This window comes from Plectropomus leopardus, chromosome 4 (genome assembly GCF_026936395.1).
Source record: "Plectropomus leopardus strain MGB_pleo_1.0 chromosome 4, ASM2693639v1, whole genome shotgun sequence".
NCBI lineage: Eukaryota > Metazoa > Chordata > Actinopteri > Perciformes > Serranidae > Plectropomus > Plectropomus leopardus.
The window spans coordinates 38,050,097-38,065,174 of record NC_142179.1 but is presented as its reverse complement, the minus strand read 5'-3'; the positions used below and the strand labels follow the sequence as shown (position 1 = coordinate 38,065,174).

Here is a 15,078-nt window from a genome sequence, read left to right as displayed (position 1 = left end):
TGTTTCATTTGCAGGAGACAACTGCTCAGTCAATGTGGACGAGTGTGAGTCTGCTCCATGTCAGCACAGGGGAACCTGTCAGGATCTGGTCAACTCTTATCAGTGTGTGTGTCCAGATGGTTTTACAGGTAGGAGACACCTCTTATCTGCTCTGCTGCTCTTATCTGCTGACAAACTAAACCGAGCTGCTCTTCCTCCAGCGACACCCCATAGGGTAATGCCCTGTCCTTGTGACTGTTCATCCTCACTGTCTGCATGAGTCAGTACAAGGACCTGCACACCCTGACACTGTCATTATGGTAACATGATGTTAGAAAACACATCAGTCCAACTGAAATCATGCAAAGTCAAATTTCTTGGGTTCAGACTAACACACCTAGATAATGCGGGTGAGGGTTTCTTTACTCTTTCATGTATACGCCTCAATCTGACCTGGCCTAGGTGTTCTGCATATGCTTTGTAGTCAAACGGTATACATTTGTAAAAGAAAGGCAGGAAAAACTAAAAAAAAAGAAGACAGGAAGACAACAAAACAAGTAAAAGGTACCAAGTTAAGAAAAGAGTACGCATGAAATGTACATCAACAGGAGCACCAACTCACTTCATCCCCGAACCAAAAGGGTGAAGTTCACATGTAAGTCTATTTACCATTGACCATTTTGTCTAACTGAGATTGTCCTCTTTAATGGGATAGTTCCGAATTTTTGAAGTGGGGCTGTGTGAGGCACTTATCCATCCACAGTTTATTACATACAACAGATGTAGGTACGCATGCTGGAGTCCAACATGGATGCTAATCATGGACTATTTGGTTTGTGTAATTGTGTGACTTTGGCACAACAACAATCAACAATCCTTCAATTTTTAGGGAATTGCATTGTTTTATTGGCAGACTTTTTGTAGACTAAACCAGTGGTTCCCAACTGGTGGGCCGGATCTAAAAGTGGGCCATGGATCTATTCTGAATGAACCGCAAGTGATTCATGAACATTAAAGTTTGTAAAATAAACACTTTTTTTAAAGTACAAGGAATTTCTGGCACAAGACTTTTAGTTTGAGGTGCAAAATTTTCAGTTTCAGTTTATTTGTGCAATATTTGTTTCATTTGTTTTTTTGTCGGCCAAGATTTTTCTGTGTTTGATTAAACGTTCATATTTCCTTTTTTTGCTAATTATATGCTTTACCTCCTCATGCATTTCCTTGAGGGCTGCTGCTCACTTTCTGAAAACTACGCTTCATGCATTCATCCGAAATACCTATATCTGGCTTGACATAATTGTACCCCCTCATCCTGGCTTGGAAAACGTGCAACGGAATAACTCAAGAGGCACTGATGAGACTAGATCAAGCCTCACTTTTTTCAGTATTCTGGATTTCTGAATTCTGCTTTTGTGCAGTAGCCCCCAGGTCTCAGAATCTCCTTTGTCAAACAATAAAGGTTTAATCTTCCTCCTGCTGACCATTCCTCATGGCCAGCCAAGTTTATTAATTCCTCATTAAAGGAGATTTGTCACCGCATCACTCAAAAACAGGAGGAGCAGCACCAAAAGCTGACCTTCAAACGCACAATCTGGATTTACAAGTGAGGAATTCGGCCAGACGTTCTCATCAACAACACGCAAGGCTCATTGAATTTGCTAACAGAATTACGGCTGCCTGTTGTGGAGGGCACAACAGAGCGGAGGATAGGATGGGATGAGAGGGCATATGGTACGGAGGAGCAATGCAGAAAACAACAAAGCCAATAAAAGGTGCCATATGTCGGGCGTCCACCCTGGGTATTTAACGGGGGTCTCCTATGAAATTTGCCGGGGGGAGGGGAGATTACAGCAAAGCTGCTTAGGAACCTAATTAAAGCCTGATGAAAAAAAACACCATACAAAACTTTGTAAGCACAACAAGAGCCTTTTTCCAAATGATCTGCACTTCATTTCTCTGGTATGCTATACTGTAAACATGTCACTGTTGTGCAACACCCAGTAAAGAGAGAGGAAAGCTCCATGTGGCTCCAAAATATCTTATTAACTTTGTATGGCACATGCGCAAGAGGTCGACTTTCCACGAGCATGAGGTGGTCATTACAATAATTGGCTGTTTAGCCAGTGAAGATGACCCCCCCATCCCTCCCGTGCCGTCCTTGTTGTGTTTGGGCTGTGCTTAGAGAGTTGAATCTAGAAGTTTTAGACAGTGGAAGCAGAAAACGTTAGGGTAAAGCACTTCTGGGTTATTATGTAGTTATCATGTCAGCGGGAACATGTGTATGAACTTAAAGCTTGATTTTGCAATTATTATGGAGCCCCTATGTAGACATGGGGGAGATAAAAATAGATGAATGAAAAATAAGAATAATTTGCGTCTTGACGAAAATAATATTCTCTTGCAAAACATCCTCCAAAGATATACTGTGGTATGGCAGCTGCCATCTGAAGTAGTGTTATTATACCTCAAGGGCGTGAGTGAAATGTTTTGCACATTTTATATTTAGTTTTTTTTATTATTATTATTATGTTAGTATTAAAAAATTGCAGAAACAACAAGAAAGAAAACAACGTATTTATACATGTTTCAAGACTTTTGCCTTGCTCAAAGGCCATCCATCAGTAAGGACACTGAAAATAGAAATCTTGGTTCATTGGCTGAATAATTCTAACAACAGATCTAAAATTATGATCAAGTACAGTGTATACCATTGTCAGCATTACTCATAAACTGTGTCTCCAGATTTCCAACTCTTAGCTCTTTTTTATGCCCCTCAGCTGCTGATGCATGGGCCTGCAGTAGGCAAAATCCCCTTTAAAATGTCATATCAGCAGATAATGTGAAGGAATGCTGTGAATATTGCCATCATGAAAGAAGACATCTGAGATAAGTCACATGAATAAAGGCAGAACTACAGAATACACATGTGAACAGTTTGACTAGAGCAAACTGTTATTTTAATTTGAGAATTATAATAATATAATAATATAATAATAATATAATATATAATTTAAGCAAAACAATTTCAGTGAAATCTGACAGAATGTCATAATTATATATATATATATATATATATATATATATATATATATATGTATATATGTATGTATATACAGTATATATGTATTTATATATAAGATTTATCTTTGATATATATATATCAAAGTTAAATCTTTATATTAATGTATTCATTTATCATTTATTCAATGATAATAATAATCATTGTAACAAGTTGACTTTTTCTAACATCATGTAAACATACTGATTGTTGACTAATTAAATCAACCAAGGTTGAAGTTTGAAATTAATTTCTGATATTAAAATTGTTTTTCCACTGGCGCTTACCTCTTTCTTAGTCACTAGTAATACCAGAGCACACTGTAACATACTGATGTGTTGGATCTAACTGTCTTGGGATCAGTTGAGGTTGAAGTCTTTCCATAAACCATAAATCTCAAGTGATATTATCTGAGTCATTGGTGGATGAAGCCGACTAGCTGCAGATCCATCTGGGTCTCATGTGGTCACTGTGCTCAGGCCTGAAACCTTTAACCCACAGCACCTCCTGCAGGTTCACTCCAGCACTTCTTGCCGATAGTGGGCGGGGCACCAGCAGGCCGGCACATGGAGCAGGGAGGAGCAGGGAGGAGCAGGGAGGGGATGCAGCACTGCATTCCTCTCGTCAAACACTGACAGGAGCCAGCTGGACACTAGAGGCTTACTGCTCTGCCCGGGCTGGGCTGCAGACAGGAGAGGAGCAGTGGGTGTGAGGGAGGGATTCGGGGAGGGATGGAGGAGGGAGAAAGAGAGGGAGGAAAAGAAAAGGTAGGTAGGGCTGCTTTGTAATCACTTCTGCCTGTTCGCCTGGTACAGAGTGGAGGAGCTCCTGCCTTGTGAGCTGGAGAGAGCTAGACAGAGAGAGAGAGAGAAAGAGAAAACCTGGTTGTGTCACTTCTGTCATCCAGCTCTGTGAGGAGTGTGTTAGCTGTTGCCTCAGTGGATCATGGGGGGAGGCAGATTGATGCTGCTGCTGCTTCTGTACTGCTGCTGCTGCTGTGGGCCCTGGTGGCTGACAGGTACAGTATGGTACAGCACTTTATTGCTACATTAACAAAGAAGAAAGTTGCATGCTTGTGTATGAGGGTGGAGTCTTGGCACAGAGGGGACGAACAGCTTTAGGGTTCCTTGGATGAGTATTTTAAAGGACTATGTTAATGCAAGTTGACTGCTGCTGCTAGGGCTTAATGTTGAATGTGGGTTGATTGGATGGCTTTAACTATTGAAACCAGGCAGACAGACTGTGCAGGGTGTGTGTGTGTGTGTGTGTGTATGTGTGTGTGTGTGTGTGTGTGTGGCACAAGTTTTTCTGACACACATGTAGTGCCTCATTTCAATGTCCAGCTAATACAATCAGGATGACAGACATTGGTTTAATTGCATTAAGGAAATCTGTGCAAATCTAATTGTCCCCTAATTATGCTGTTAATATGTATTTCTCCCACTCATTTCCTCATCTGCAAATGATACTGATGAAAAAAATCATGCCTTGCTTCAACCAGTTTTGCTTGGTCATTTGTATGGGTGCGTGCACGCTAAGCTCTGTATCTGATTAAGTAATTTACTCTAGTTTGACTTTCCAGGCTCCCAGTGCATTGCACTTGTTGTTTGATCGATTATCAGATTTATGTGGTTGAATTATTCATAGATATGACTTCCATTGTCATCCATGGTCTCTTTTGGCTCTTTAGGAGGAGTTAAATTAGTGTGGCTGAAGTAAGTTGTAGTATTAAATGTGAATGTCTCTCCATGCAGGTGTACACTGTGAGGTGGACATCAACGAATGTGACAGCAATCCCTGCCAGAATGGCGCCATGTGTGAAGACGCTGCCAACTCCTATAGGTGTCACTGCCCCATGGCAGAGCCTGGCCAGGAGCCCTGGGGTGGGCTAGACTGTGACGTCCGCCTGATCGGCTGCCAACAGCACCAGTGTCAGCATGACGCAGGTTGTGTCCCCGTGCTGACCAATGATGGAGAGCACAGCTACACCTGCCTGTGTTTGCCCGGTTGGTCTGGAGAACGCTGCAACACCTCCACCACCTTCTCCTTCAACTCCCAGGGCTATGTCCACATGCAGCTTCCTGTTTCCCAAAACAGGACGAAACGAGAGACTAATCATGGGCTCCACATGCAACTCAGATTCAAGAGCACTCTGCCAGACATGGTGCTGTACTACCGCGGCAGCAGGGACCGCTTTCTGTCCTTGGAGCTTGTTGGGGGTTCCCTTCAGGCCAGGGTCAAGTTCGGGAAGCTACTGCAGGTCATTTATCCTGGCCCAGTCAACGACGGGGGATGGCACCAGGCCACTGTGACCATGGACGAGAGACTGGTTCTGGTTGTAAAAGGACCTGGCTGTGAGGAAGAGTGCCTGGTGAAAAATGAGGGCTACAACCATCTGATCTTTCTCCAGCCCAGCTCCTTTCAACAGCTATATATTGGAGGGGCACCGAAGGAATATTTAGCCCACACATCCAGTGGAAGCGGCTTCATCGGCTGCATGGAAGACCTTCAAGTTGATCACAAGCTGCTTTTGCCTCAGGACCTCATCAGAGAGGAGAACCAGGGCTTCGAATTAGGATGCAGCAAAAAAGATTGGTGTCAAGATGACCCATGCATGGAGCGTGGGCAGTGTGTGGACATGTGGGTTCGCCCCAGCTGTCAGTGTCATCGGCCATACTATGGAGAGAACTGTGAGAAAGGTAAGTTTACTTACAGTGTACCTTTTAGGTTGGCAGGAATGCAATGTATACTGCAAAAGCACGAGCTATAGGCCACTCGATAGATTGCTAGTAGACTAAGAACAGTTAGAATGCTTCTATGTGGAAATTCTTTTTTCATATGGCCAATACCCAACACAACCTTTGGTTTTTGAATTCCACTCAAAGTCAGGGTCCTGTTTTCAGGGAAGGTATAGAATCTTCAGTGTATGAATGAAATCTAATTCCCTCCCAATGATCACTCTGCAAAGACCTTGTCTAGACAAATCTGGATATATAAAAGCCTGAGCTTCTTTATCACTTCCACTATGTAAGTTGGCTCTTGCAGCTGTTTGGGGCTACTATAATGCCAAATTACAGTTTGATGCAAAAAACAAAACATGTAAATATTAGGCTTATTAGGCAGTATGTAATATTTTATACCTTCATACCTTCCAAATGTCAACAGGGTAAACAAATGGTGAGTGTGCTACTTACTTTTGGCTCTTTAGAATAGTAAATACACAATAGAAACCCACAAAACTTTAAGAAAAGTAATACTCCCTTACCTATTTTCCTTATTAAACAAAGTAATACAACTGTACACCTTTTGAATTTTAACTTTCTCTCAGTCATGGGAGACTAGTGAGGCTTAATTTCCTCATTGGCTCATCATAAAAGATTGTTACCCGAGTCAAATTATGCCATGCTCAAATCATGTCTGATCAACTACAAATGATTTACACAGGAAATCTGGATCAAATGTTAAAAAAGCACTCCAGCAGATGAGTATTGCACTGTCATGAAGCTGAAGCACCACATAAACAATTAAGAATGGTAAAGGCTAAGCAAAGTTATTTAAAGTACTTTACATGAGATATAAAAATCAAATCAATGCAGCAGAGGCCAAGATATCCTGACATTTATTTCCTACAGTAAGAACCAAGCTCTAGAAGTACTGTCTCCTGCACTCTCCATTCTGCACTCCTCTTACCTAAACTTAACCAATCCAACCAATGAGGGTAAAAAGAACTAGCCACTCACAGAGTGAGCAGGGCGGGTCATTTCTTTGCTGTCCTTGGATTCACAAATTTGCTTTCTGGCCAATGCAGGAATTTCAAAATTTCTGTTAAAAAGCTGTACTGTTCAAGCCCAAGCAGGGACACACTTCAAGACTGATTTGTCTTGAAAATGCCCCTACATAGCCTCACCAGGCATGTAAGACTAGAAGATACTGACAATTTCGTGTTTTTCTACCCATCCTCAGAGTATCCATCCTGGACCTTTGGTCATGAGAACACCACCAGCTACATCGGTTTCAACATCTCAGAAAGCCATGGAGAAAACTTCACTATCTCCTTTATGATGCGCTCTCTCAAACACAGTGGTCTGCTCCTGCAGCTCCGTCGAGAGGAAACACCCTACCTGACAATCTATCTGAAGGAGGGCACTGTTGCTATTTACAGCCCGCACACTACATTGCTGTCAGAGGCCAAGTTTGTCACTGACGGCAACAACAATTTAGTGACTGTAAAGGTTCAATATGGCCATGTGGTCTTCCCTAAAGCAGGGTATCAGCGCGCCTTAGGGAACGTGAGTGTAGAGGCAGGGGATGTGGTGTATGTGGGTGGGCTCCCTGCAGGCATGAGCTTGAATTCTTGGGGTAGACACATCAAGGGCTGCCTGCAAGACATTCGGCTGGACAACAAGCATTTGATCACTGACGATCATCCAGGCAGGGTGGAGTCTTACCAGGCAAGCACAGTGGAGAATGTGTTGCCAGGATGCCACAGTGATGACACATGCAAGGTAAAAGAGAAATGTATAGTCTGCTGTTTGATTATCACTTTAAGTACAGAATAAACAGCAATTAGACAAAATGTACGATCAGGAAATGTAAAGAAAATCTGAGTTGACATTAGGTTTTGCTATGTTGCTGATCATTTAGTATGGGACTACAATTAAGAATCTTTAAATTTGATATTATTTTTATTATTTACCACCACAGCCAAATTATTTTTATACCATGGGTCCCATGCTAAACCCAAGTAATATTTCGGTCAGGGTTTTTTTTTACCTAAACTCTATACATTTTGGCATTGTACATTTCTGCAAACTGCGCACAGGTAACATTTGTACCTTTCATCATATCAATGTTTCTAAAGCGACGTGGTTCTCATTATGTGCATTAGAGCTGACTTACTCATAGTGAGTAGGAGGAGATGGTGGATAGAGTGAGACCTAGGTGAGATGGCTGCCAAGCTACAGACCTCTCTGCAAGACCAACAAACAACAAATCCAGTTAATTTAATGAGACTTCAGCGACATTTCCAATAGTGATTGTAGCATCACAACGTCTGTAGCGTCATTTTAAGCCAAAGTATGAGCTTTTTCTAACCAAAACCAGGTGTATTTTGTGCCTTGACATAACCACACATTTACCACACTGTTGTTGAAAAGTAAAGTTTAAACAATTTCACTTCATAATAACTTTCAAATGTTACATATCCAAAGTTTGCAGAAATGTACAATTTCAACATTTATTTTGGCAATTACATTTGCTAAACTACTGCTCAACTATCACGACAACTACCTATTACATCTCTACTATTTCAGCTTGTACTGTCTACTACTACTGCTTCTGCTACCACTACCACTACTATAGGCACTGCTACTGTAAAACTAACAAAGAAAAAGTTCGCATACATTCATGTGGAATCTGCATAGTTTGTTGCATTAGAAATAATTACATTTTAGGATGAGACTTTATAGTCTCTTTACTTTATCATGATGAGTTGTTCAGTAATGTCTTGAGTCACACTCAAGCAGGCCATGTTGTTACCATAGATACAGAAACACAGATACTGCTAGTAAACAAATACATAATTCTTGATTTCACTACAAAAGTGACTGTGACTCACTTAATTCTGAACTGAATTTCATTAAATGTGTTTTGTTCTAAACACCAGAAAGAGAACATGATAGGGGTTACTTGTTTGAATTAATTTCAGTTACTGAAGATAATCAGGACATCCAACATATCACAAGGTGGGTTTAGATTAACCCTCAAATCGTGCAAATTGAAATTGTGAATATAAAATAAGCCTAATGGAAACACGTCAATCTAAAAAAAAACCCAAACATTTATCACAAAAAAGCATGAGTTGGTATTTCAGATGATTCGAAAAAAACTGAAATGGAAACACTTTTTGGCTTTTCTAGCTCACATGATGCTATGGCAATGCCCTTGTCAGTAGGAACTGGCAGCCTCGGGCATGATGCAGCAGGTTCTACAAGAGGTGTTATTGCATTACATAAGTCTTCAAAAGAGTGGATCATCCAGAAGTTTTAAATCCACCATTCCTCTGTGAAATCATGGACTATCACCTCCCAGAAATCCCTCAAACATGGCCACTCCCATGTATAAGGGGCTTTCCTTTCCATTATCGTGCGTATAGAACGCCTGTTGCCCTGGATTGTAAATAATGATGGCTAGTGTGGTGGCTGCAGTAGAGATAAAGCTGCTAATTTTGATCATCCATCACTATGCTTCTTTGAATGTTATTGCCAGAGGAGAAGTCACATAACTCAACTCAATGGAAATGCATTCATCTCACAATTGTGGTTTTTCATCGTTTGAAAAATAGAGCTGAAGTTTTGGTTAGATCTGTAATGGAAACCTGTCTACAGACTGACGAAACTGTCAAATTAATAACTGTAACACCGACCAATGCTAATTGTGTTAGTGCCAAGCAGTGCCATCTGATAGCTGGGCTGAACTTGCCTCAACTCTATTAACATTGGTCTGGCTATGAGTCTCTCAGATCTGTAAGTTAGCGCTCAATCCTCTCTGCAGCTTTTACCTGTGCCGCCGCATCAGGTGAGAGATTTTACAAGTAATCATCTATCCATCTGTGTTTGTCTGTGTGCAGGATCAGCCCTGTTTCAATGGTGGAGAGTGTCAGATTACCTGGAATGACTTCAGGTGCGACTGTCCCGTTAACTACTCTGGCCGGCTGTGCGAGACACGTCTGTGGTGTGTCGATAATCCTTGTTTTGACAGAGTGCGATGTGTGGACCTACAGGATGGTTATGAGTGTGAGTAATCCTTTGCAGTGATTATCGCTCTCTTTATCAAGGAGGGCCAAGTCAAGTCATGTCAGGTCAAGTTTATTTGTTCAGCTCTTAATTAGACTTGCAGCCTTGAAAAGTGTCTAAAGTGCCATTTAAGGACAACCGGCAAACTTTAGACCCTCACTGACATAAATGGGAAAACTCCTTAGTACAACTACATGACCCTAAAGAGCCTGACTGCGACAGATGCTGAGCAGAAAGATTATTCTATGAACCACCGAATACAGATATGAAGTTTATGGTTGATGCATTTTCCAAGTAGCTGAAATCAAATTGGGAATATGAAGCAACACAGACACAGGGGAAATATGATACTGACAACAGATTTGAAAAATGAAAATCATTTTACTTGTTGCTTATTCTAGTGATCATGATCAGTGGGGCTTTAAACTCTGTCCTTAATTGTTGGTAGTAGATTTTGGACTCATTGCGGATGTGTTGTATGCATAATTTTAAAACACTGCTATTCAAACAATTTGTCAGTGATTCATTTTGGCATTCACATAAAGTTGATAAAAACAGATTAAAAGAAGAATAGACAAAGTCAGTAGCTGATGATTGCCTGACATTTACTTCCTATGATAGATCAAATTGCTACAATGCCTGTAATGCAGGTCAATACTTATGTTAGACCTCGCCTGGTCAACGCTCATGTTTTCTCATGTCCCTATTGTGTTAATGCTTTTAATAAAAAATACTAATCCCAAAACCCAAACGGAGAAATTACCCCTCTTCCCACTGCAAAGAGTTGCCAATTCAACTCTGCATATGGACCAAGTATTTGATTGTTGTGTCTAAGGTATGAGGTATGCAAAAGTCACATTTCAACTGCAACACATTTCACATTTTAACAATCCTCGTGGATTGTGAGAATTGACAAATTAAGATATTAAAATTAAAAATGAAACTTCACATCTGGCTTGTGTATGTAATAGGAGAGGTTACAATCAGTTTGCCGCACTCAAACATTGTTCCAAATTTGTCTGCACTGAGTAAAAGAGTAAATGAATAAGTAAGAGATATAAAAAGGAAATTTTTACTGGCCTTCATGCTGTTTTCTATTGTTTAATAAGTTGTTTTCCAGCCTGCCCATGCTATTGACTATTATGTCACACCAGAAAAACAATACACACAGAAAGGCGAGCTCATCTGCTGCAGAGTCATGCACACAGCTACGCTCTATTGCCAATGGGAGAGGAGTCTATAGCCTATTTTTAGCAGTTTTACCCATGTTTAAAAAAATTGCGTACATGCACTAATTATGGTGCAAAAGGGGTATCGGACTTCAGTCAAAGCAGTCAAAGAAGTCAAAGCTCCTCCAGAGCCACAAAAGATATTATATACCATTTCCACAGCCTGAGTGGTACTCACCAAGACAAGTAAACTGATTCTGTGTTTAACATTAGTGTAGTGCCCCTGCAGCCTCTGTCTCATTCCTTGTGTTGTCAGTGTCAGAAGGTTGGGGAAATAAACACAGCTTTTATTAATCCCATTTGTTGCTGCTCCATTTGGTAATCCAGATGTGTGTGTTATGAATTTTCTGCTGACAATTTTTATTATTGACTTAAGTATGATCAGCTGTGTCAGCCAACTGGCTAACACATCTTTTGAGTGAACACCTGAGTAGGCCGTCTTAAGTGAGTCTGCCAAATAAACTGCCATAAAAGCAAGACTGATACACAATAAACACTTTACTGTTTTTATACCGATATAGTATGAGAAAAAATAGTGCTAAATAGCTATAGATAATAATGGATTCACTTTGAACAGCTGTTTAAGGTTGATCTGATGCTTGGCCTACTTTTGGAAAGTATAAGAGTTATGTACAACTGTACAACTCATGATTGTACAAAGCAACTCAAATAAGCCCATGCACAATAACTACACCAGTGTTTCTTTATACGGTTCGTATGATATCCCACAAAAATGCACACAACAGTTTGTATTATATCCTTCGAATTAGTGCAGGCAGAGTTATGTAATCAAGGGGATAAGTTTTAGGTCAGTAAAGTTACTGTGAAGAGGTTTAGGAAGGTAACATGGTGAAGACTAACCTTAAAATGACTCAGAGTTTAATCAAAGTTTACAAAGCTCCGAACACCTGTCTCCAAGGAAAAGTCCAATCCAACCTACCTCATCACAGACCTCTTGTGACTGCTTCCTTTTTTTGCTCCTGCTAGTGCAGTGATCATGTAATCACAGCCTTCCAAAATCTGTGGAATATGCCAGCATCATTCCAAAGTCTTCAAATACTGCCATCAGAGTGCCTTTGGCATTGATCCAGATGGCAAAAGCTACCTTTTGTGTTCACTTAATATGCTGCTGGATGGCGTCAGGCCTGTAACGTAATATAAAGAGTGCGAGGGCCCTATACAGCAGGCGGGAGGGGAGGTGAATGAATCCAACACACCTAGGACTTTCATGTGGAAGTCCGGTGTTCGCCTCCCATCTGAATGTGATGGGTTTTTTTTCACACACCTTTCCATGTGCCTCCGTACCCTAATCCTAACCATCCATGCTAGTATGTGCTTTTGTTGACATCTTGGCGGTAGTTACCATGTGCTTTTGTTGTCTAAACATAACCATGCACAATGTAATCCCACCATGTGCTTTTGCTGACATCACGGTAGTGGCATCCCAGAATGTTAACAGTGGAGACAGAAGGATACATAGAGCATAACATGTAAACACAAAAGTTCACTGCAAAGAGGCAACATGTGACGACTTGAGATGAGAACGTGTTGGTTTGACTTGCAGAATGATTTGTCGATATTATTGTAGCTGATCAGATCAGAGTGATGGATGAGAGTAACAGCCTTCTACAGAAATGTTATGACTTGGGATGAGAACGTGTTGGATATGTACTGGCTCATGATCACATGGGATATGTACGAACTTGGAATGCAATACCTTTTGTAGGACAAAGTAAGAACAGTTATGAGGCTAGCCTAAATTACACATATCTGAACCTTATACCAAAGAGTACTGTGGTGACTTTTCTTAAGGGACAGCAGATCAGCAGGAGGTTTTCTGTCAATGCATCAGTCGTGTAACATCTACAAATGACTCTTAATGTCAAAGGTTTTAAATGAGCATGTAACTTGAACACAATTCTTGGATTCAGTAACGTTTCAAAAGTGCTCACATAATCTTCTCCTCCCACAGGTTTAACTGAAGCCATTTTTCAGGACAACGCCCTCCAGTATGTTGCCAACAGCTCCATGCTGAGCCCTGTAACCAACATCACCATGGATATACGGACACGGGACAAGAACGGGATCTTGTTTCGTGCTGAAAGCAGAGCTGAAGTCTTCTGCGTGGGTCTTCTCAACTCCTCCCTGCTGGTCAAACTGGACAGCGGGGCGAGTGCAGAGCTGATGGCCTTCACCAGTGACAGGGCTGTTGCAGACGGAGGGTGGCATCACATCCAGCTCACCATGGTCGATCCCACACAGTTAGTGTCCCGCTGGCGCCTAACTGTTGATGGGCAGAGAGTTGGTGGCAGCTACAGTGTTGGTGGCAACCTTAACTTCCTCAATGAAACCAAAATCTGGCTGGCTGAGAAATACACAGGATGTTTAGGGGAGGTGAGAGTAGCTGGAGTCTACCTGCCGCTCATAAATGTGCCAGACGCCCCTCAGATGAGCCGCTTCTCCAGACTGGGTGGGCATGAGCCAATCATTGGATGCCAAGGTGCTCCTATTTGTGATTCCCAGCCCTGCCTTAACCAGGGGGTGTGTCAGGACCAGTTTAATGAGTACAACTGCAGCTGCAGTGCAGGATGGGAGGGGGAGCTGTGTGAGATGGAGATAAATGAGTGTTCTTCAGTACCCTGTGTCTATGGTACATGTAAAGACCTTCTGGCAGACTACCAGTGTGACTGTGAGCCTGGATACACAGGGAAGGACTGTCAGGACGAGGTGGACAACTGTCTGGAGTTCCCCTGTGTGAATGGAGGAACCTGTGTGGACACAGTGGAAGTTCACACATGTTCATGTCCTCCTGGTTACATTGGCAAACGCTGCCAGTGAGTACAGTACATTTCTTGTCTTTCTACAGCACATTTTAGGTCATTTAGCTATTGCTCATATACAAAAATTACAGGACACAAAATCCCCCCAGAGATACAAAACTATTACAAAAAGAAAATAAAATACCAGAAGAGACACAAAACAATCACAAAGAGACTCAAAGGTCTTCAGAGAGACTCAAAGCAATCACAAAGAGACAAAAAACCCCAAAGAGACACAAAAGGCTTTCAAAGAAACACAAAAAACCCCAAAGAGACACAAAATGCCTACAAAGAGACACAAAATGCCTACAGAGACACAAAATGCCTACTAGGAAGCATAAAATAACTTTATAGAGACACAAACCACCCACAAAGAGACACAAAATACCTTTAGGCACAAAACAACCACATTTTATGCCTTTTAGCTTTTGCATATATACATAAGAACGGCCATACATGACCTTTTACCCCCACAGTGATCATGTGATTAAGCGGAAAATGGTTTTACTCAGTGATTTATTTTTTTGTGCAGTCCATTCACCGCAGTGATAGTGATCATTCTCTTTAAGAAATTGTTAATCTGAAAACGTTGACTAGTGCAGCTTTGAGATCACAATTCTTAATCCTAATTAAGGTGTCTTACAAAAAATTGTTATTTCTACAAAAAACTGTAGTATTTTATCTCAACACAAAAGATATAATTAAGTTATACCAGTACGTACTAAGTACTCACACCAACTCAAGTTTTAATGAAGACAGAAACCCAATCATTATCATATGACTGAGAGATTACATGTGCAATGCTTAGTTGCACCTTCACATTGCTTTTATGTCATTGGCCACCCGTGCCCTTTACCTGCATATGTCACTCAAATGAAAACTAAACAACCACAAAGGGACACACAAAGACGATGAAGAGACACAAAATGACCAAAAAGTACACAAAACTGCCACAAAGCGAAACATGACAACCACAAAGAAAAACAAAGTGACTACGCGTAGTCATAAAATTAGCATGGAGAGGAACAAAATGCTTTCATGAGACACAAAACTACAACAAAGAGCCGAAACATGCCCTCTAAGAGACCCACAAATAGACACAAAATGGCTTTAAAGAGACACAAAAATACAACAGAGACAAAAAAATGCCCCCTAAAAGACGTAAGCCAACTACAAAGAGACAAAATGTTTTCAAAGAC

The 15,078-nt window shown here is 41.2% G+C and overlaps 1 protein-coding gene across 1 annotated transcript in view; it reads left to right on the top strand.

Moving 5' to 3' along the window:
• Positions 1-15,078, top strand: part of LOC121944829 (protein crumbs homolog 2-like) — a 41,688-nt gene that overhangs the window by 19,331 nt on the left and 7,279 nt on the right. The window contains exons 6-10 of the mRNA XM_042488745.2: positions 15-128; positions 4,792-5,736; positions 7,001-7,542; positions 9,666-9,831; positions 13,033-13,894. Of these exons, the coding sequence (XP_042344679.1) occupies positions 15-128; positions 4,792-5,736; positions 7,001-7,542; positions 9,666-9,831; positions 13,033-13,894 (2,629 nt within the window). The remainder of the gene's footprint in view (positions 1-14; positions 129-4,791; positions 5,737-7,000; positions 7,543-9,665; positions 9,832-13,032; positions 13,895-15,078) is intronic.